Source organism: Carlito syrichta, unplaced genomic scaffold (genome assembly GCF_000164805.1).
Source record: "Carlito syrichta isolate Samal-C Ts95f unplaced genomic scaffold, Tarsius_syrichta-2.0.1 Scaffold305657, whole genome shotgun sequence".
Lineage (NCBI taxonomy): Eukaryota > Metazoa > Chordata > Mammalia > Primates > Tarsiidae > Carlito > Carlito syrichta.
In genome coordinates this window covers 100,163-120,394 of record NW_007249753.1, presented here as the reverse complement: position 1 = coordinate 120,394, position 20,232 = coordinate 100,163, and the positions used below count along the sequence as shown (strand labels likewise).

Genomic DNA, 20,232 nt, shown 5'->3' with positions numbered 1-20,232 from the left:
CACTACCACGCCCGGCTAATTTTTTTGATTTATTGTAGAGATGAGGTCTCGCAAGTTGGCCAGGCGGGTCTCAAACCCGCAGGCTCAGGCAATCCACTCACCTCAGCCTCCCAAGGCGCGGGATTACAGGCTGAGCCACTGAGCCCGATAGGCCAGGGATCTTAATCTAAAATTGTATAAAATATTTGTTATAATGCTGTGATAAATGTCTTTGTTATTTCTCCCTACATTTGATGCTTTTCTTCCTATATGATAGGTTCGCAGAAGTGGGATTTATTGTTCAAATAGTTCATGTATTTAGGAGATGAGATGATTTTTCAAAATAACTTTATTTCTATTATTATTATTATTATATTTAGAGATGGGGGTCTTGTTGTGTTGCTCAGGCTGGCCCTAAGCTCCTGGCCTCAAGTGATCCTCCTGCCTCAGCCTCTCAAAGAGCTGGGATTATAGATGTGAGCCACTGTGTCCAGTCTGCATGTTTCTTTTAATTTCTTCTACATACAGCTTTGTCTTGTTTACTTTTGTTTTCTGTTTCTCAAGCAGTCTTAATTTTTTAAATTAAATTTTATTTTAAGAAATTTTTTATTTTAAAGATGTGGGGTAAAATTCAGGATTAGGTACACAAGTGGTCATCGTACAGGTAAAGTTTGGGCATCCCTTTGGTCCCCACTCTGCCTGGTTTGAGATCAAGTACCCTTAGTGATGTTCTGTACCGTTCCCTCCTTTCCCACTCCCCTGGCAATATCCTGCTACTGCCAATCCCTTTCTTATTACAGTAAATGTTCAGGGTCCTCTTATGAGTGAGAACATATGATACTCTGTTCTTTGTTTCTGTGACAGATCACCCCTATGATAGACTCTATATCCATTCAAGTTGTTGTGAAGTCCATGTTTGTCCTTTTTTATGGCTGTGTAATATTCCATTGTGTATATGTACCATATTTTTTTTTATCCAGTCCAGTTTTGGTGGGCAGCATGGTTGGTTACATGTTTTTGCTACTGTGAATAGTGCTACAATAAACATGCATGTGTAGGTATCTTTTTTGTAGAATTATTTGAATTCCTCCGGGTATTGCCGGGTCATATGGAAGGTCAATCAATATCTAATTCTTTTAGAAATTGCCACAGTTTTCCAAAGAGGTTGCACTAGTTTGCATTCTCACCAGCAGTGAAGTGTTCCCTTTTCTCCGCATCCTCATCAGTATGTTGTTTGTTTTATTAATTTATCCATTTTTATAGGGGTTAAGTGGTATTTAATCAGTCTTTAAAGTGGATTTACCTATCTTATTGGTCTGTTTGAAGAATCTAGCTTTTATTTCTACATTTTGTTATTTTCTACTTAAATATTTTGACTTTTTGCTCATTTCGTTCTTTTCCTAACTTCCTAAGAGAAATACCGTTCCTTTTCATTTCTTTTAAAATAAAGTATTTAAGATTATACCGTTTGCTCAAGTACTGCTTTAGGTATGTATACAAAGGGTTTGAACAGAAAATTTTTCTTTTTACTTGCTAGATAACTCAAATAACATTTCTGACCAAAAACAGCAATTTCTAAAGTAGACTGTTAAGTTCCCTCTCCTATCTCCCAGGAATGCCAGCATATGTCACACCAATGATTTACTTTATAAATTAAATTCTCATCTTTTTATATCCTTTAAAGCAATTCAAGATCATGCCTAATATATCAGTCTTTAGTAGAGATGTCCAATTTCTGCATAGTTCTAGTTTATATCACTGATACTATAAAGGTGAAAAATAGACTAAATGCAAAATGGGGGTTAGGAAGCAATTCAAGTAAACATCAAATTATCAAACAGTTATCACAACCTCATCTTTGAAACTTCCACTCTGATATACTGATATATTTATTTTTTAAATACCACTTACCTGCTGCAAACCCTGTGTTCCAGATACAGGTACTTGCATGATGGTTTGACCTTGTCCACCAGGAACAGCCTGGACCATAATGGGTTGGCCAGTTGACGTGATTAACTGGCCTCCACTGACCTGCACCATTAATGGCTGCCCCTGAACCTAAAATGAAATAAAATAAGAACGATGAAATAACATAAGGCACAAAATGGATTTTACCAAAAGACAATCACTGGAACTAGTCTGCTGCCTTGCTAGAGAAGGAAAAGGCAGGAGAGAAACTAAGAAAATATGTCTTAAATTCTCAAGTTATCTATGATATCTTGAGTCACTAAATTCCAAGTTCAATACTTTAAGGTCAGACATAATGGAGTTTATCGAGTCTTTGGGAAGTCTCAACAGATATAAGGCATTTATCACCAAACACAGGTTAGATCCATGACAAACATTTCATCAAAACGTCAAGGCTATTTGCCTTTCTAAACCAATGCAGGAATGGTCTAGAGGGCTGGAGAGGAGGCAATGAAAGGGAAAGATGATGGTGGCGATGGTGGTTGAGTGCAAATTCTAAATAACCTAAAGAAAAAAATCAAACAGTAACCAACAATGACTCCAGGAGGCTGTGTAGCTTATATAGAAGATGACCTTTTTTCTTCTCATAGTCTATCAAGCAAAAATGAAATGTATAGCTTTCACCCCGTTTATCTCACTCTGGAATTCTAGATGTTTATTGTTTAAAGAACCCACTACTAAAGACTTCACGGAAATATTTTCTCATCCACTTGCATTCTCCTCAGTGGAATTTCTCACACTGGACCCTGCAATGTCTGTAATTATTTTGGCTTTATCAGAAGCAGTGACAAATACAGAAATTACACAGAGCAGTCGAGTGTATAAGTAGAATACCCAACTTTCAAGCTCCTATGAGAAAACAGACTTTTCTAGAAGCCAGGTCACTACAAGTGCTCTGTCACGTCTTGAGTCCCAATGCAAATATATCTAGTGGAATGCTTTCTGATGCCGAAAGACAAGATGCTTTAGAAGTGAACTGAATGAGCAACAGAATAGCTAAAAAGTCCAAAGCTTTCATTTTCAGATTCAATCTTTGTTTTGAGGAATTATTTTTAAGAGAATAAAATAATATTCATTGACTAAAATATTCATTCTTAATGAAGTGAATATATGTTTAAATCACAGCAATTAATTAAAAGATCATTCTGCTTTAGGTGACTAGGGTAGATAGTAAAGCACTCCTACTGCCACCACCACCACCGCCGCCACCAATGTGTCATAATCACCAGGAACATTCAAATCCTAGTTTGATTAAAGTGTCCATTGAGAACCTCCAATTTACTTTTAAGGACATTATAGCCTGACTTTCTCATGCTTTCTCCTTTCCTTAATTCCCTATTCCAAATCAAATTCCTTTGGCTACACCAGTGCTTGCATACTCTGTGTCAAGAAAGATTTCTCGGAAAACTTATTGTATGAATAACTGAAAAAACTATTTAAACTTCTCCAAAAATAATCAGATCTCTAGAGGAAAGGCTTCTATTATTCCCATAAAGTGTTTCCATGTCTTTCAATTAAATCCATGTAAGTAGGAAACACAAGTTTTAAGACACAACTATTAATTTTCTGGCAACCCATCATCTTAATTTCTTCCCCCACTGGCATGCTATTTGCGCATATGATAAATGATTTGAGACTCCAAAGAGCTCACTGTACTTACAACATAAAAATGATTACAAGGACACATGCATCAGACAGGAAGCCATACAGTTAAGAGCATGTTACATTTCCATTCATAAGTGGTTAATGACAATCCAAAATACTTTTACATATCAGTAAGATGAAGCAAGCATGAAAAACATGAACGAGCTGTTGGACTATAAGATTCGAATATCTACTAGCTCAGCTTCTTTCAGTGCAATTTATGTTCAGAATTGGCTGTATATCATCACCAAACATTACTAGTGGTGGGTGGTACTGAAAGAGTAAAGCAAAATGATTACAATAAGGGGCAGTTATCTGCAGGATGAGTAATAAAGTGAGATGCCAGTTCTACATTCTAGGTCCTACTTTGAATCACTTCCAATTCAAGGGAAGAAAAAAGGTAGGGCACGCAAATCTTGCCAACTTTTCAGAAATACAGTACAGTCATTTAAATCAAAGTAACCTACAGATTCAGAGTAGACTAGGGCTTCTATTCCTTTTTTTTTTTTTTTTTTTTTAATAGGAACTAGTAAAATTACAATCCCAATTTAGGACCAAACACAAAAGAACTGCACTGATTAGCTAACAATTCTTATAGTGGTTTTGACACCGAAGACTTAAAGAAAGCATATCACACCTCTGCCCATCTAAGAGGTATATGGGGTAATCTATGAACATCTAGTAAAAAGACAGATCACTATCTTTCCAGGAAAGGTAGTGAAAAAACAGCAGTTAACAGAAGATTAACAAGATTTAGTGCTTAGATAAACCTTGCCAAGTGTAATAATTAATTTACAGTTGAATTGCTTTTAAAAAATTAAAATAAAAGCACAGTCTAGCCTAGTTTATGTGTCTATGTGTGTGTCTGTTTTTTTCCACTATAATAAAAATTCATAAAATTTCATAAAAACTCTGCAATTGGATTACAGAGTTTAAGCTCTGAATAAGTTCTAATGTCACTTGTAAGAATTTCTTCCTGTCACTTATACCATTTATTTTCCAGGCATTCCCAAAGAAACACACTAGGTCTTATGCAACTTTCAGAATTGATATGGGGTCTCTACATGACTTGACATGAAGCATCAGGAAACTGGCATCTTATAAGCCTCAGACAAGAAAAGTTAGCAGTATCAAAGACATGCAGCTGACTTTGCCATTCCTACTTGAGATCCTAACACAAACAGCACCAGACATGAGGAGAGGAGAAGTTCATGCAGTGCTCACAGAGAATCAGAGAGGGCACCACTACCTGGAGGGTCTGGACTTGCTGGCCTGAGGCGGATGCCACCTGGGCCTCAGTCTGCAACTGGACAGCAGTGACACCACCCTGCTGCTGAGAACAGGAACAGGAAGAGCTTGAAATGTGTCAGGAAGGAAATGTATAGTTCAAGACATAAGATCACTTTACCTCAAGGGAGAGGGAAGGATGTCTTCTTTCAAAAGCCCCACCCTACAAAGGACTTTCAAAACGTACAGACTCCCTATACTGAAGCTATTTTGTTGAAGGTAATAGGATCAAAAACATTAGCCCTTCGGCTCCAGAGTGGACCTCAAAACACACTTCCATGACTCAAAAACATCAAATAGTTGTCATCAACACAAAAATTTGCAACGCAGTCCTTCCCTTCAGAAATAAGAATCTGATGCTTCTGCTTACATAATTATTTTAATTATTTTAATGCTTTTTACTTTCTCAAATGAGTTCATAAGAACAAAATTACCAGGTTTTAATAAGCTTAAAGCTACAATGGAGAATTTCTGGGGCTTAAATGCAATCACCAAGAAAGAATGAACTAATTACTATGAACCAAAATCAACTTCATGAAGCACTGCTCTAAGGTCCCCAAACTAAGATTATTTCCTTTAAAAACTCTATTTAGAAATAGAGTTCTACTATGCTGCCCAGGCTAATCTTGAACTCCTAGGCTCAAGCAATCCTCCAGCCTCAGCCTCCCAAGTAGCTGGTACTACATGCATGTACCACCACACCTATCTCCCAAACTAAGATTATTTCTACCCAACCAGACTGCATTAGAAGCCATGTTTTCAGTGATTCAACCTTACTTTTATGACCTCTAATGGTAAGTTCTGAAAGAATAAAAATCCACCCACCAGGGCACTGATCTGAATGGAGGGTCCTTTAAGGAATTCCCTTCTTTAAGGAGGCACCTGAAGGAAGCTGCCAGAGTCACAGTAGCCGTGTGGAAGGAAAGGCCAGCAAGGGAGTTTAAATAATTAGTGTCTTTTAATCAAGAGCAGTTCCTTCTTTTGGTCATTAGATGGAAACAACTATCAATACTTCCTTTGCCCTCCACGTGAACCACTTTTCTATATAAGTTCCAATTTAAAAACAAAATATTCCCACAATCTTGGCCTAACATCAAATTGAAGCATAATACCTTTCTTCTTTTCTTCTAGGAATGGGAAAAAAGTGAAGTTTTACTATAATAAAACAAGCATAAAGCATAGGAAAATGTGATCTGTACATAAATTCAAGAACGAAATCTATCAATTAGGAATAAACAGGCGGCAGAAAATTCTTTTCTAATATGGGTTATCCATAAGAACAATTGTTTGATGTGAAACGAGAGCTTTTAATAATAAAAACTGTGGTGGACTAAATAAAAAAACAGTGGATTTCTTGGAGGATGACTATCTTGGCTTGTTTTGTGGTCAAAGCCTTACTAAACCACAAATTAGCTCAAACAAGAAGAAAAAAAAATTGAATCCAGAAAAACATAAAGCTCCAAATTTCCATCTGAAAACAGACTAAGTGTTTTGACTTTTAATGAGATAAAAGGGGCAATTTACTATTAAACCAGGACCCCATGAAGAGCATATTCTAAGTGGTCACAGACTGGATACAGTCCATCCGCACAAGGCACGAGACCAATAATTCACAAGATCTGCTATCTCTCAATTTCTCAAGGTAATATACTAAACAACTAAGTGGTGCTGTTACCAGCTCCATTGCTGTGAAGTTTAAAGCAGTTGTATTGTACTTCCATACCTGCTGCTGAATCTGTCCAGCCTGTACAACAATCTGTTCTGTCGAACTATTGCTGTTTGCCGTATACTGCTCCATGGTCCCTCCAAGTAAGAATCCCCGTCCACGTAAGCTTCACTCTGGAGATCCCAGAAGACTAAGAGGTACACTCCTATTAAAAAGGTTAGGAAAGAAACTAAAGTGAGACTGTCAATAAAAGTCTTGCCAAACAACTAATCTTGTTATCATTGTACTTTATTTGTAAGAAAGCAGGATAATACAAAGTATTTACATTCACTATCTCTTTTTTTTAATCAAAAAAATGTTTTGTAGAGATGAGGACTATGTTGCCTAGGTTGGTCTCAAACTCCTGGGCTTAAGCAATCCTCCCACTTCAGCCTCCCCAAATGCTGGGATTACAGGCATGAGCCACCATGCCCAGCTTGCCTTTATCATTTTATCACAATGATACTGTGTACCCACAATATTATTATTATTATTATTTTTTGAGTTGGAGTCTCACTCGGTCGCCCAGACTGGAGTGCAGTGGCTGCTGCCGACCACCGCAGCCTCGACCTGCTGGGCTCCTGCGATCCTTCCGCCTCAGCCTTCCCAGAAGCCGGAATTACAGGCATGCGCTACCACGCCCGGCTGATTTTTTTGATTTATTGTACAGATGAGGTCTCGCTGCCCAGGCGGGTCTTGAACCTGCAGGCTCAGGCAATCCACTCACCTCAGCCTCCCAAAGGTGCGGGATTACAGGCTGAGCCACCGAGCCCAGCTTTATTATTTTTTATTATAAAGATGTGGGGCACAATTCAGGGTTAGGTATACAAACGTTGATTATGCAGGTACCCTTGTCGATGAGGTGTGCCCGTCCCTCCCCTAGCAGATTCCCTCAACTGCCAATCCCACCCCCTCTCCCCTGACAGTTTCCCACTACTGTCGATCCCTTTCTTATAGTATTATAATTGTTCAAGGTCTACTTATGAGCGAGAACATATGATACTCTGTTATTTCTGTGACAGACCACTGGGTATGATCAACTCTGAATCCATCCAAGTTGCATCGAAGTTCATATGTTTGTCCTTTATGCTGCATGATATTCCATTGTGTATATGTACCATATTTTTTTTTTATGCGATCCAGCTTTGATGGGGAACATGGTTGGTTCCATGTTTTTGTTATTGTGAATGGAGCTGCAACAAACATACATGTACAGGTATCTTTTTTGTAGAATGACTTGAGTTCCTCCGGGTATATTCCCAATAGGGTAATTGCTGGGTCATATGGAAGGTCAATTTCTAGTTCTTTCAGAAATCGCCACACTGTCTTCCAAAGAGGCTGCACCAGTTTGCATTCCCCCCAGCTGTGTAGAAGTGTTCCTTTTTCTCTGCATCCTTGCCAGCATCTGTTGTTTGTTTTATTAATGATGGCCATTCTTACTGGGGTCAGGTGGTATGTCAATGTGATTTTGATTTGCATTTCTCTGATGATGAGTGAGGTTGAGCAGTTTTTCATGTGTATGTAGGCTGCCCGTATATCTTCTTTTGAGAAGTGTCTATTCATGCCTTTTGCCCACTTTTTAATGGGGCTGTTTGCTTTTTTCCTTTTGGTGTGTTTGAGTTCTCATAGATCCTAAATATTAGGCCTTTGTCAGATATACAGTTGGCAAATCATAATGTTATTTTCAAACACTAAGGGATTAATAAGTCCTTACTATCATCAAACATCCAGTCAATGTTCAAATTTTCCCTTTCTCACACACTTTAAGAGTTGAAGACCCTCTTTCAAAAATAAGGACACAGTTGAATAAACTGAAGTGATATTTGAGAACATTTTAATAAAAATTTCGTTAAAAAAATTATATAAATTACCAAAAAGTAATTTATCCAGGAAATATATGCATATGGTATATGTAAACAAAATGTAGATAAACTTTCCCCTCAATTTTTTTCTCCAGGCCCTCATGAATTCCAAAATTAAAATGATAAACATATGTGACCAGCTGAGCTGTACATTACAGGGGCAGAGTAAGGTACCACTCACCATAAATCCACACAGGGTGAATGAAATTAATCACTTTTAGATGTCTCAATATAGTGTAAAGGAAGAAATCAATCTATAATGGATCACTATATACTGAACAACTGGTTTTCTAATTTCTATATCAGTATTTTCTGAATTGGTTGACTAAGTCTGTTCCTGGTTCTAGGTACAGTACAGAAAATACGGTGTTCAGTCAGATTTAGTGGTTCTAGTAGGAAAGCTAACAGGCTTCCCTAAATTCTGTCTTTTCTCTAACATATAATACTTATGTCTCTAAGGTAATAAAATTAAGGTAATGACATAAAAGAAAGTATATGATTCCACACACGAAACCTTGAAAAGACAACTAATAGTAATCTAGAAACAGAAAACAGATCAGTAGCTCCTTGGGATTGAAGAATGTGAGGAGATAGGAAAGAGGAACGTTAATTGGAATGGAGCTTTAGAAACTTTCAGGAATTATGAAAATGTTTTGTATCTTCATTGTGGTGGTGACTGTACAGGTGTATAAATTTGTCAAAGCTCATCAAATTCATACTTAAGATGACATTAAAATGACTGTTTAAGCTATATCTCATTAAAATTGATCTAAGAAAAGAAGAATTATGAAGGGAACATCTTCTATATTTCAATACCTAGGCCAGGCATAATGGCTCACACTTGTAATCCCAGCACTCTGAAGGTCAAAGCTGTAGGATCACTTGAGGCCAGAAGTTCGAGACCAGCCTGGGCAACAAAGCAAGACTCATCTCTATAAAACAACAAGATAAACACCTCTCCCACTCCTAATCCTCTTCTTGTATGAGATTTTTCCTCAGCTAATTTCCAGAAGTTTACACCTTACAAGACTAAAATATAACTTGAAGCACATGGTAGTGACTAACAGATATAACATCATGTAAGTTTTCATCTAAACTAATTTATACTGGTAAAACAAATGAACCAACTTAAGAACATTTAAATCTACTATACTTTGAAGAGTAAAAAAGGAATCAGCTTCAAATCCAGCAGCAATTCTCTCTCACATTAATGAGGGAGTGATGCAGCTTGTAGCACGATATTGAGATTGCTAATGGTGAATGCAATGTGGCTTCATTGAAGCCATATGCTCTTACTACTGTACGCTTGTTAGCAGAACGGCAATATAATCTGACACACTGTCTTTCCTCAAATGCTTCTCTGCCTAAGATTATGACAAAATTAAGCCAGCCAGATTGAGTCTGTCTAGCTCTTGCTCCTAGCCCAAAATTTTTAATGTTTTTTTCCTCAAAGACAGAGAAGCGGAAAGAATGAGAGTTGTTTTTATTCTGGCTGGCATGGAAATTCTCTTCCTAGGGCATCTCTGCCCTACCACTTCAAGGTTCAGAAGCTGAAATTTAGTCAACACTAGGAATCCATTTTATGTGGACCTACACACATTCTAAATCGAAAACTTCCAGAAACTCAACTAGTACAAGCATAGGAAAAGCCCTCAGATTACTATATTTCATAATCACTACTGAGCCCAGACTAGAACAGTAGCTTTATAACTTGGACCACAACCCACAGTAAGGAACACATTTTCTTATCACAACTCAGTGCACACATAACACATAAAACCTATGTAACTGAAACAAGCTTCATGAAACAGTATTTATCCTTATACAACATAAGGTGTACTCTGTTATCTTCTATTCTATTATAAAAAATTACCAGCATTGGCCCACTCAATTTTATTTCACAACTCAACAAGTGGGTCCTGATACATGTTTGATAAAAGACTATACAACAAAGGGCTGCCCAGTTTCCCCATCATCCTACAAGTTTCTGGATTGGAACTTCCTAATTTGCTCCTTCTCTCCACTATTGATGTACCAAGTGCCAGAACACTGTTCTAAAGGCCTTAAAAAGAAATCTCTTATGAAGATCTGACTTCTAAGAGTTTTTATATTTAGCAAAGGAGTAAAATTCTTTACTGAAATCCTGAGAGTTAAATATGGGAGTCTGGAGGATGGCGGTTTCTTCCAACTGGGGATAAATCAACAAGCCTGTCAAAAAAAAAAAGAGAAAAAAAGTGCCGTATGAACTGGTCTTAAGTATAAGAAGGATTTAGCTATGTAATGATGTGGAAGGTGAAGTACTCCAAATGAAGAGCATATGAACAGCAGACTCAAAGGAACTGTGACCAGAGAAAAGCTAGGGGCCACACTACTGTCTTGCAAAATGCTAGGCAAAAAGGTTCTTCTGCACTGGTGGAAGCTCTAGAAAGTGTTTAATAAAAAAAGTGACCAGACTGTGCCTTTTAGAAAGATGTCTAGCAAAAGTATTTGGTGATTTCAAAGTGACCAGAAATTCCCAATTTCAGATACCAAGGTTAAAACATCTATTCCAAAGGCAAATATGTGTTTTAAAAATATCTAAGCCACACTGCCCCATCTATTAACGCAGACAACGAAAAGATTAAATGAATTAAGAAAATGATTTAAACAAAGAAGAACTCATTCTAAAAACAAAAACTATTCCCCAAGCATTTAGTAGCGGAAAGAGCACTATACTAAATGTTTTCTGAAACCTAACAGTTGTATGACCTTAGTAAATATGATTTACAAAATGGGCACCATTTACTGAAGATCTACTCTGTGTCAGGGAATGCATGAGATGCTTCATATAATAAAAGAAAATTTCAAAGTCCTAGGACAAAAATCTCCTTTTCTTCCCCAAAGAAGACAGCTACTGTTATGTGGCAAAATCCATGAGTCAGAAACTCATTATTTCAATCTTAGGGAAAAATTTAGTTCTAGATCCTTTCTGCTTGAAGCTCCAGCCAGAAAAATAACTGCTTCTGAAAAGTTCCTTAGCAACATATATGTGTTTTTATCAACTAGCTTTTCCCACCTAAATTCTCACTACTATTGCCCACTTACTTCTCCATCCCTTCTTTCTGCCTTAAACTTAACACAGCACAATTTGGTTCCTCTGTACAAAAGGGCAATGTTCTTCCACCTTTCCTGTCTGAAGAAATCCCATCATCCTTCAAGCCAATCAAAAATGTGGTGGTGATAAACCTTTCACGGAGGCTGATAGCCTCTGTACCAATAATTTCACAGCACTGAACTTGGCCCCTTTACAGCACTAACCGTTAGGTCTTAATTAGCTGTTCACTTGTCAATCTCCACCAGGCAAGGTCAGTTCTAATTTACCTCTAATCACTCCCTCCCCAGCACATAGATGATGCCTGGCACATACTAACTGCAGAATAACTGGTCGCCAACGTAGATTTCCTGTCACCCTAAGGAAATCTCCACAACACTGTTAAGTTTCAAACCATCTGCTGAGAAAACGTTAACATGGGATTAGAAGGTGCATTAGAAAAGAATAAACGAAGGGATGTGTGAACTGAGCCGAGCCCGACACATTCAAAGTGACACAGAAAGGTGAAAGCAAGCAAAACTAAAAAACCCAACGCCTCAAAACTGTGCTGCATTCCCAAAGGAGGAAATATTCAAAAAAAGGGGGGGCCAAGGATAAGACGCATGACATCAAGTTGTGCAGCTCCCAGGAAAAAGAATGCGCAGGGCTATCAACTGCCTAAGAGTGAGGTTCCAGGGACCGAAAGGACTGGCCGCCTTACAGCCCGGGCAAGAGAGGAAGACCGCTTGGTTGAACTCCAAGACGGAGGTGTGCGGTGCTGCCACGGGGAGCGGGGCGGGGAGGAGAGGAAATGACGAGCCAAAAGGGGGTGGTCACGGTCCCAGGCCGGAGACCCGGGCCAAGCGGCCTGGGAGGAGGGGCGCGGCGGGACGTGGGGAGTGGGCGAACTAACGGACCGAACCCCTCCCCCGACCAGGGAGACGGCGGGGGCGGGCCCGCAGCGCTCCGAGAAGCCGGCGGCCCAGCCTCGTAGCCCACCGCACTCAGGGCCCCGGGGCCGCGGCGCGCACCCTCCCCAGGACACCCTCCCCAGGACTCCCTCCCCACCCAGCGGGGCTGCAGACACACAATCCGGCTCACAGAGGGCTGGGGGGCCAGGAGGAGGGCTTCGTCCCAAGGGTCGGAGTGTGGAGAGCAAGGGAGGGTTTACGTGTACAGCCAGGAGCAAACTGCCGAGGCCCGGGGCGCGAGTGTGTACCTGAGTGTGGGGGCATTCGTGGCAGGCAAGCCCACCACCCCCGAGCCTAAGGGCCTGAGATCCTGGGCCTAAGGGTCGGGGAAAGGGGACCAACGGGCACTAGCACCCTGCAAGGGTCGGGAGCCCGAGGTGCCTGCTCCCGGGGACGCCATCCCCACCGGGGCGGCCCCTGCAGGCCTCGGCCGGGAGTGCCCCGAGGGAGTCGCAGGCTCCGGGCCGGGGCGGCCGGACGCCCAGCTCGGCCAGACTCTGCTCGACTCCCCGGGCTCGACGGGCGCCTGGGCCTCTCCTGAGTGGTCAGCGAGACCCGCCAATCGGGGCGCTGGGGCCGGCTCTGGGCCGCTGGATATTGGCTCCTCAGACTCACCGTGCCTCGCTCCCCCGGTTCGCTGCCCGCGCTGATTGGCTCCAGTACCGGACTCCGAAACCCAATCAGAGGCTCCAGCCGCCGCTGCCGCCGCCACTGCCGCTGCCTCGCAAAATGGCGAACCCGAACAAAGGGGAATCGGGCCTCCCTCCAACCGCCTCTGCGCAGGCGCCTCTGCGACCACGCCCCCTAACTCCAGCTCGGACAGGCCCCACCCCTTCTTAGAGAAAGACTGCGCAGGCGTTCCCTGAAGCCACGCCCGCCTCCCTGATTTGACACCACCTCCGGCGGAAGGAGCACGCAGGCGCTTTCAAGACGCTCCAGACTCTCCAACACAAACATAGCCCTGAGCTTAGTACCACGCAGGCGCTAACTAGCCCCACTTTGCTAACTGTCCACCCCTTTCCAGGAGGCCACTGGGGCACACCCCTGGGGCTAATGCGCAAGCGCCGCTCTTCCCCACTCGCGGTGGGCAGTCTCGTTACGCATGCCCGGGCGGCGGCGGGAAGCCACGGAATTTACCGCCGGAAGTTCGGCGGCCATCACCAAAGAGTGTGGATTCGGCTAGCTGGCTAGAGGGCCTCGTTTCCGCCCAGCTAACGGGTGGGGGGGAAGGACGGCCATCTTAAGGTGCGCCCAATTAAAGGCTGTGGCGGGATTGGCTCCGCTTTTGGGCTCGTCTTCTGCTTTCCGCCTACCAGGGTGGATCCGGAGCTCTTCCCCGCGGGGCGGGGACCTCCAAACCGCCGACTTCTTTCCAGGTGAAGGGTAACCAGGGGGTACGTTGGGCCTTTGAGCAAGCCTTCCCTCACCCTCCCACGGGACTCCAGGACAGACCCTACGCACTGACCCGCCCTAGGGTAGGAGACAGAAAATGGGAGGCTCCTCTAGACTATTCTTTTACCAACTCCCTCCAAGGAAGAGGGGGATGAACCTTCCTGGAGAGGCCGCCTTCCCCCTCCCGCCCCCTGCCTGCGGCTCTGCACGCCTCAGCCCTGTGCACCCTGTGGTTGTGGCTTAACAGGCCTGTGGCCAAGTCCCTCCTTTTTTCTCCGAAGCCAGACCCACTGGGGAAATACTTCCGCGTGGTGCAGAGAAATGGGGAGCGTGTTCCTAATCCGCCTTGCTCGGGAGCGGCGGTGGAGAAGGCAGGAGGCGTGTCTTAGGGCTGCCTTGGCTTTAGCCGGCGGAGCTGAGCGCTCCGGGAAAGCGCCGGATGGGCCCCGGCAACCGCCAACCGCAGCAGACATTCTTCCCTGTCCCAGCGGAGCAACACTCCTAAGAGGCTGAACTAACTCACATTGAGCGATAGACGTTGGGGGAAAAAAGCCTAATAAGTGGGTGTGCAGGGCAATCTGAATATAATACATTCAGTGGCCAAAGCGTTTTTGCTTTTTTGCCTTCTTCTAGCCGAAGAAATACTTAAATTCTGGAAGTAGCGACTCGGTATCATGGCCAGCAGCCTTAATGAAGAGCCAGAAGGAAGCAGAGTGCGTAATAAGTATTAACTTACGGGTGAACTGAAATTCAGCATAATTGAGGTCAAAAGCATAAACACTTTAATTAAATCAATAATTGAATTGTCTTTTTTCTCTCTAGCTGATTTACTTAAGAAGGCTAAGACAGTTCTAGGCAGGGACCATTCATCACTTTCCTTTTACACATGCTTTAATTCGTAGTAGTTAACTCCTTAAATTAAATTGTGCAGATTTGGGTTTAAATTAAATTGCAGGAGGAGTGGGAGGAGAGGTAGTGGTGAGGATACAAAGTTAATAAAAAAATGAAATAGCTTAGTATTTTTCTATATTTAATACATTTTATTTTCCTTTACACATTTTTTAGATCACGTATGTGAAAGGAGACCTTTTTGCATGCCCCAAAACAGACTCTTTAGCCCACTGTATCAGTGAGGATTGTCGCATGGGTGCTGGGATAGCTGTCCTCTTCAAGAAGAAATTTGGAGGGGTGCAAGAACTGTTAAATCAACGTGAGTTTTGAAAATCGCTTACCTGGTTTGCCCTGGCTAGAGCATCTTCTGATCTGTTTTAGTTTCATAAACATGATATGCATTCAAAGAGGGCCCTCGTAAGGACCAAGTTCTTTTAGATTTTTCTCTGTAGGAATGGCTTCTAGTTTTGGGGCCATTATCACACCAACCTGAACCCCTGTAAAAGTCTCTAATCTCTTCCTCTTCTATCATAAAATTTTCCTGATGATGTTATTCCACTTCACTGAAACCTGTAATAATGCTGAAGCTTAGCAAAGTCCACAGATTGGCATTAAAGATCCTCTCCTTGCTGATATCCTAGTGTACTTATTCTTCAAAGAGGAGTTTAGAAACTTCCTCTTCCTTACAGATCCCTCGTGTCACTGTCTATTAATGACTTTAAGCCAGAGATGTACATTAGAATTATATGTGAAGCTTCTGAAGCAGTTTCTCAGACTAATTCTGGACTTACTGAATCAGTGTCCACTGGTGATTCTGATTCCAGCCTTAGATAAAACCAATTTCTTACTGCTTGTATTGTAGTTGTTTGTAAAGATGACATCTTCTCTGATTGAAAACATTTTAATAATTAATTACTTTTTTAGATATGTGTCTTCCTCATAATGCTTTACATAGCTCTTTGTGTGTGAAAAGATCACTATTAAGTAAATAAAGATTTGGCAAGTAAAAAATTATGTACGTTCTAAAATTTCAAGGCAGTAGACATTAAAGTTTGTGGGCAAGTGAGGGTATATTTGAAATTGGGCCTGACAAAAGATAGGGTGTGAGGAAACAACTGTAGAACTTTGTAAGTTAAGGAAAATAGTATTTGGAAAAGCTGATGAGCAAAATGTTTATAAGAGACAATAGGTTTCTTCGCTATTGGAAATTATTTCTAAAAAAAAAAAATTATTTCTCGGTCTGAGGTAAACTCAGATCTGTAAAGATTTAAAAATCTAAGAATGAAACTCAGTGTTTTGGATTTCTTTTTCCTTTCTACTGTTAAATGTTTTTCTTAGAAAAGAAATCTGGAGAAGTTGCTGTTCTGAAGAGAGATGGGCGGTATATATATTACTTGGTAAGATGGTACCAATTCCTTTTTCTTTGTTTTTTTCAGGGCCAATTCTTAATACATTCTAAGGATTGGTGAACAGATGGGCTGCACTACATTTGTGTTGATCATGATGCTGCATTCTAGAGAACTAAAGATGTCAGCTTCCTATCTCATGAACACTCAGGTCCAGTTGTGATGGCACTTGGAGCACTAGGTTAGAAAGGAATGTGAAGCTGTATTTATAGGCCTGTTCTAAGACTTGTGAAAGCTAGGAGTGCCTTCCATACTTTCTTTCGCAGACACAGTGAGAAAAGCAACGTTGCACAGACCAGGTGTGGTGGCTCACGCCTATAATTTCAACACTTTGGGAGGCCAAGGCAGGAGGATAGCTTAAAGCCAAGACCAGCCCAGCCAACATAGCGAGACGTCTCTACAAAAAAAAAAAAAAATTAACCGGATGTGGTGGTGCATGCCAGTAGTCCTAGCTACTGAGGATGCTAAGACAGGAGAATCACTTAACTCCAGGAGGTTGAGACTGCAGTGAGCCAGGATTGTGCCACTGTACTCCTGCCTGGGTGCCTGAGCCTCCCAAGTTTTTGTAGACTTAAAAAAAAATTTAGCCGGGCTTGGTGGCTCAACCTGTAATCCCGCACTTTGGAAGACTGAGGTGAGTGAATTGCCTGAGCCCGCGGGTTCGAGACCCACCTGGGCAACTTGGCGAGACCTCATCTCTACAATAAATAAAAAAAAATTAGCCGGGCGTGGTAGCACAAGCCTGTAGTTCCGGCTACTTGGAAGGCTGAGGTGGAAGGATCGCCGGAGCCCAGCAGGTTGAGGCTGCGGTGGCCGGGAGCGGCCACTGCACTCTAAAAACAACTTCTCGAGAGACAGATCTTCCAAGGGCACTTTTCTCTTATTCTTCCCTGTCAAATGCATTGCCAGGTAACACACAACTTCTTTCCTACCTACTGCCCAAACATAGGATTCTTCAACTGTCCAAATGGTATCTGGTCCCAGAAAGGGTGTGGCTTCCTTAGAGATGATAATGAGTGCCTTACAGCTAACCCACTACAAGCCTGATCTGGATGTCAATCTGAGTGGGAAGATGTCATAGCCCCTTTGAATTTTGTCCTTAAAGCTGATGTGACTTTGAATGTTTTTACTTTAACACTACTAGTTTTCTTTTATTATATGTAGAGAGACAGAAAATAAGCAAGTGCAGTTTCTAAATAAATACAGATTTTGAAAAGGGGATTTTTCAGGTGGTATATGGTTTCTTCCTTGTTACAGATATGCAGCTTATTTCTTGGAAGTCGCACAAAGACTTTCACCTCCCTTAAAAACAATAGACAATAGGTACAACCTGCTAATCTCCTGGGTCTCCTGGGAAAAGTAAAGATTACTACATGGCACAGTCTAGGTTTCTGAGTCTCTTTAGTGGATTTTCCTGAGGGCCTCCCATAACAGTGTGGAAGAGGCAGTATGACATTTGTCATCCCTGCTCTAGACTAAGTCTATACAAATACACTTACTATTTTAATTATCAGGGTGTTGGGGAATGTGATGACTTTTTATTAGCTGTCATTTTGGGATAATGGAAGTTTGAATCCTTTCTTTGTGTTCAGATTACAAAGAAAAGGGCTTCACACAAGCCAACTTATGAAAACTTACAGAAGAGTTTAGAAGCTATGAAGTCTCATTGTCTGAAGAATGGAGTCACCGACATCTCCATGCCCAGGCAAGGAAATACAGGGAGCCTAAATGAAGATTTAATTGATTGGTGGGGTTTACTGTCTTACCCAAACTCAAACAACTGAAAGCTTAACCCAAAATATAGATTTAAAGGTGAAAAGATTTCAAAACTAAGATCACCAGTAAACCAGTTGTCTGATCTTAGGCCAAGGTGTAGCCATTTTCTAACTTGAGTTGAATGAATCAGGGAAATTAACTTTAAACACACACATGCCTCAACCCACCTAGTGGAGAGGTACCATTGTCATTCAGTCACATTTGTTAAATTCCCAGCATTGTCTGAAGCTTGACCTCTCTTCCTGAAGCCATGTAAGCTAAAGAATCAAGACAGTGGTGGCTCACACCTATAATCCCAGCACTTTGGGAGGATAAGGTCGGAAGGTCACCTTGAGGCCAGTAGCTTGAGAACGGCCTGGGCAACATTATGAGACCTTGTCTCTACAAAACAATATTATGAGACCCTGTCTCTACAAAAAATTAACTGGGAAGGTGGTACTCGCCTGTGGTCCTAGCTATTTGCGAGGCTCAGGTGGCATGATCCCTTTAGCCCAGGAGTTTGAGGTTACAGTGAGCTATGATTGCACCATTGCACTGTAGCCTGGGAGACAGAGTGAGACCCTGCCTCTGAAAAAGAAAAAAAGAATCAAGACTGAGCAATTGTGAAACCCTTTCCAGTTTCCCAAGCCTATTAATCCTGTGTGAAGAAAATTGTAAGTTATTACTAACTTTTACACTGTGTGTTTCTTTGTGGTCAGTGTGTGTAGTAGCCAGAGGATCTGTCCCTGATATAATTTCTTAGACCCTAGATATTGGGAACTTAAGGGAATTACATTGGAAGTTCAGTAGCCCCTTGGCTTCCTTTTCAGAAAATAGGCCTCACCTCATTTCTTCCTGTCATCTTGGTAGTTTTGAGTCAGTGCTGACTATGCAAGCAGTTTTATTCTAAGCCCCATGTAACTTTTGAATGTGGCTACAGTGACCCTTATCTTACATTGGACTTTAATATATTCATGGCTTATGTGTTACAAACTACTTTCTAAAAAAGTCACAATTCTTTAGGTACTTAATTATCATATTATGAGATGAAATTAGCAATTTTAAGCCTGTTTTCCCTGGGGATGTTGAGGATCTATAGAGTAACATCTTAGAAGAAAATGCCAGGTAGTAGAGTTTTATGGACTGATTGCAGTTTCTCACCAGGGTGTTGCAAAGACCTTGCTCCTGAATTCCAGCCAGCTTGACATTTCCCACTGTTCAGTCTTGACTTCATATTCATGAAGATCCTGTCCCTCGTCCCTCTTCTCTTTGATCTCTTCCTCAATATTCCATTATCATGAGCGCATTTTAAAAATACCAACCCTTTTCCATCATCCACAGCAAATTTTTATCAGTAGACATAGAGGGATAATGAGTAGCCCATGTCATGGTTGAGTTATATGTTTCCAAATGTAACATGAGATAATTGGAAAGTAATACATTATTAGGCAGTTTTTAGATGTTTGGGCTGTCTAGGAACGGTCTTGGGTGACCCAACAATTGACTTCCACACTCCAACCATGGCTGCTTATAGATGTGATACTAGGCAACTTGTGTATATGTTTTGGATGGATACAGCCTAAAAAAAGAGGGAAGGAGCAATTTCCTAGATACCTTCATCACCATCAATGGAGATGTTTTGTCTTTTCCAGGATTGGATGTGGTCTTGATCGTCTGCAATGGGAAAATGTATCTGCGATGATTGAGGAGGTATTTGAGGCAACAGACATCAAAATTACCGTGTACACACTCTGAACAAATGGACATTTTGGATGTGGCCGTATTCTCCTTTGTCATCCCTTCTGGGCCATAGGACTGGGCAAACCGACCTTGAAATAGGCAGAGGAAAGTTTCATGTGAAGTATCTATCACAAGCCAGACATGGGTTGTTGCATTCCACTATTTGGACTAGGACTCTGGAGGAGGGATTGTTTGGGGTATGTTGCTGTGTTTTGCAGAAAGCAAGGAGTAAGTGGCCTGTAATAGGGAAACCAGATTGTTGGGCCTATGACCTTTTGCTTTGTTCTAGTATGCTAACAGATTTGTTTGGCTGGCCACTAGGTGGCAGCATTTAATCTACTTCTGCTTTTTAAGAGAAAAGTCAAGAAGGGTGTTCATTTCAGTTAGTTTGGCATTTTTTGTTTGTGCACTTAAGTTGGTGTTATCATTATATAAAATTAATCCTAGGTGAGAGTGATGGGTTGCTTTGTTTCCGTTTTAATCACAAAATTGAGCTCTACACTGTTAACAAGTTTGTGGTGACAAAAAATGAAAATTAAATCTTTTTCTTAGGGTTCAGTGA

The 20,232-nt window shown here is 41.5% G+C and overlaps 2 protein-coding genes across 7 annotated transcripts in view; one reads left to right on the top strand and one right to left on the bottom strand.

Annotated features, from left to right (window-relative positions):
* NFYA (nuclear transcription factor Y subunit alpha) overlaps positions 1–13,217 on the bottom strand; it is a 22,870-nt gene extending 9,653 nt beyond the window's left edge. Inside the window, exons 1-4 of the mRNA XM_008062115.2 lie at positions 13,102–13,217; positions 6,602–6,749; positions 4,838–4,924; positions 1,891–2,037 (exon numbers count right to left, since the gene is read on the bottom strand). Of these exons, the coding sequence (XP_008060306.1) occupies positions 1,891–2,037; positions 4,838–4,924; positions 6,602–6,676 (309 nt within the window). The 5' untranslated portion in view covers positions 6,677–6,749; positions 13,102–13,217. The remainder of the gene's footprint in view (positions 1–1,890; positions 2,038–4,837; positions 4,925–6,601; positions 6,750–13,101) is intronic.
* On the top strand, positions 12,245–20,232 carry OARD1 (O-acyl-ADP-ribose deacylase 1). Of its 6 annotated transcripts, none has more exons than XM_008062120.1 (6): positions 12,245–12,283; positions 14,512–14,591; positions 14,944–15,088; positions 16,108–16,166; positions 17,768–17,880; positions 19,583–20,232. In XM_008062120.1, the coding sequence occupies exons 2-6, from the start codon at positions 14,553–14,555 to the stop codon at positions 19,683–19,685; spliced, it is 459 nt and encodes a 152-aa protein (XP_008060311.1). In that variant the 5' UTR covers positions 12,245–12,283; positions 14,512–14,552; the 3' UTR covers positions 19,686–20,232. The 6 variants fall into 6 exon arrangements, with proteins under 6 accessions (XP_008060311.1, XP_008060309.1, XP_021570156.1 ...); XM_008062118.2 differs by lacking the exon at positions 12,245–12,283 and adding an exon at positions 13,576–13,889; XM_021714479.1 differs by lacking the exon at positions 12,245–12,283 and adding an exon at positions 13,655–13,862.

Excerpts from the sequence above, each read along its gene's own strand:
- OARD1 (XM_008062120.1), top strand. The coding sequence starts at position 14,553 with ATGGCCAGCAGCCTTAATGAAGAGCCAGAAGGAAGCAGA. Across the intron at positions 16,167-17,767 it reads GGCGGTATATATATTACTTG|ATTACAAAGAAAAGGGCTTC; the intron begins GTAAGATGGTAC and ends CTTTGTGTTCAG. Across the intron at positions 17,881-19,582 it reads ACCGACATCTCCATGCCCAG|GATTGGATGTGGTCTTGATC; the intron begins GCAAGGAAATAC and ends TGTCTTTTCCAG.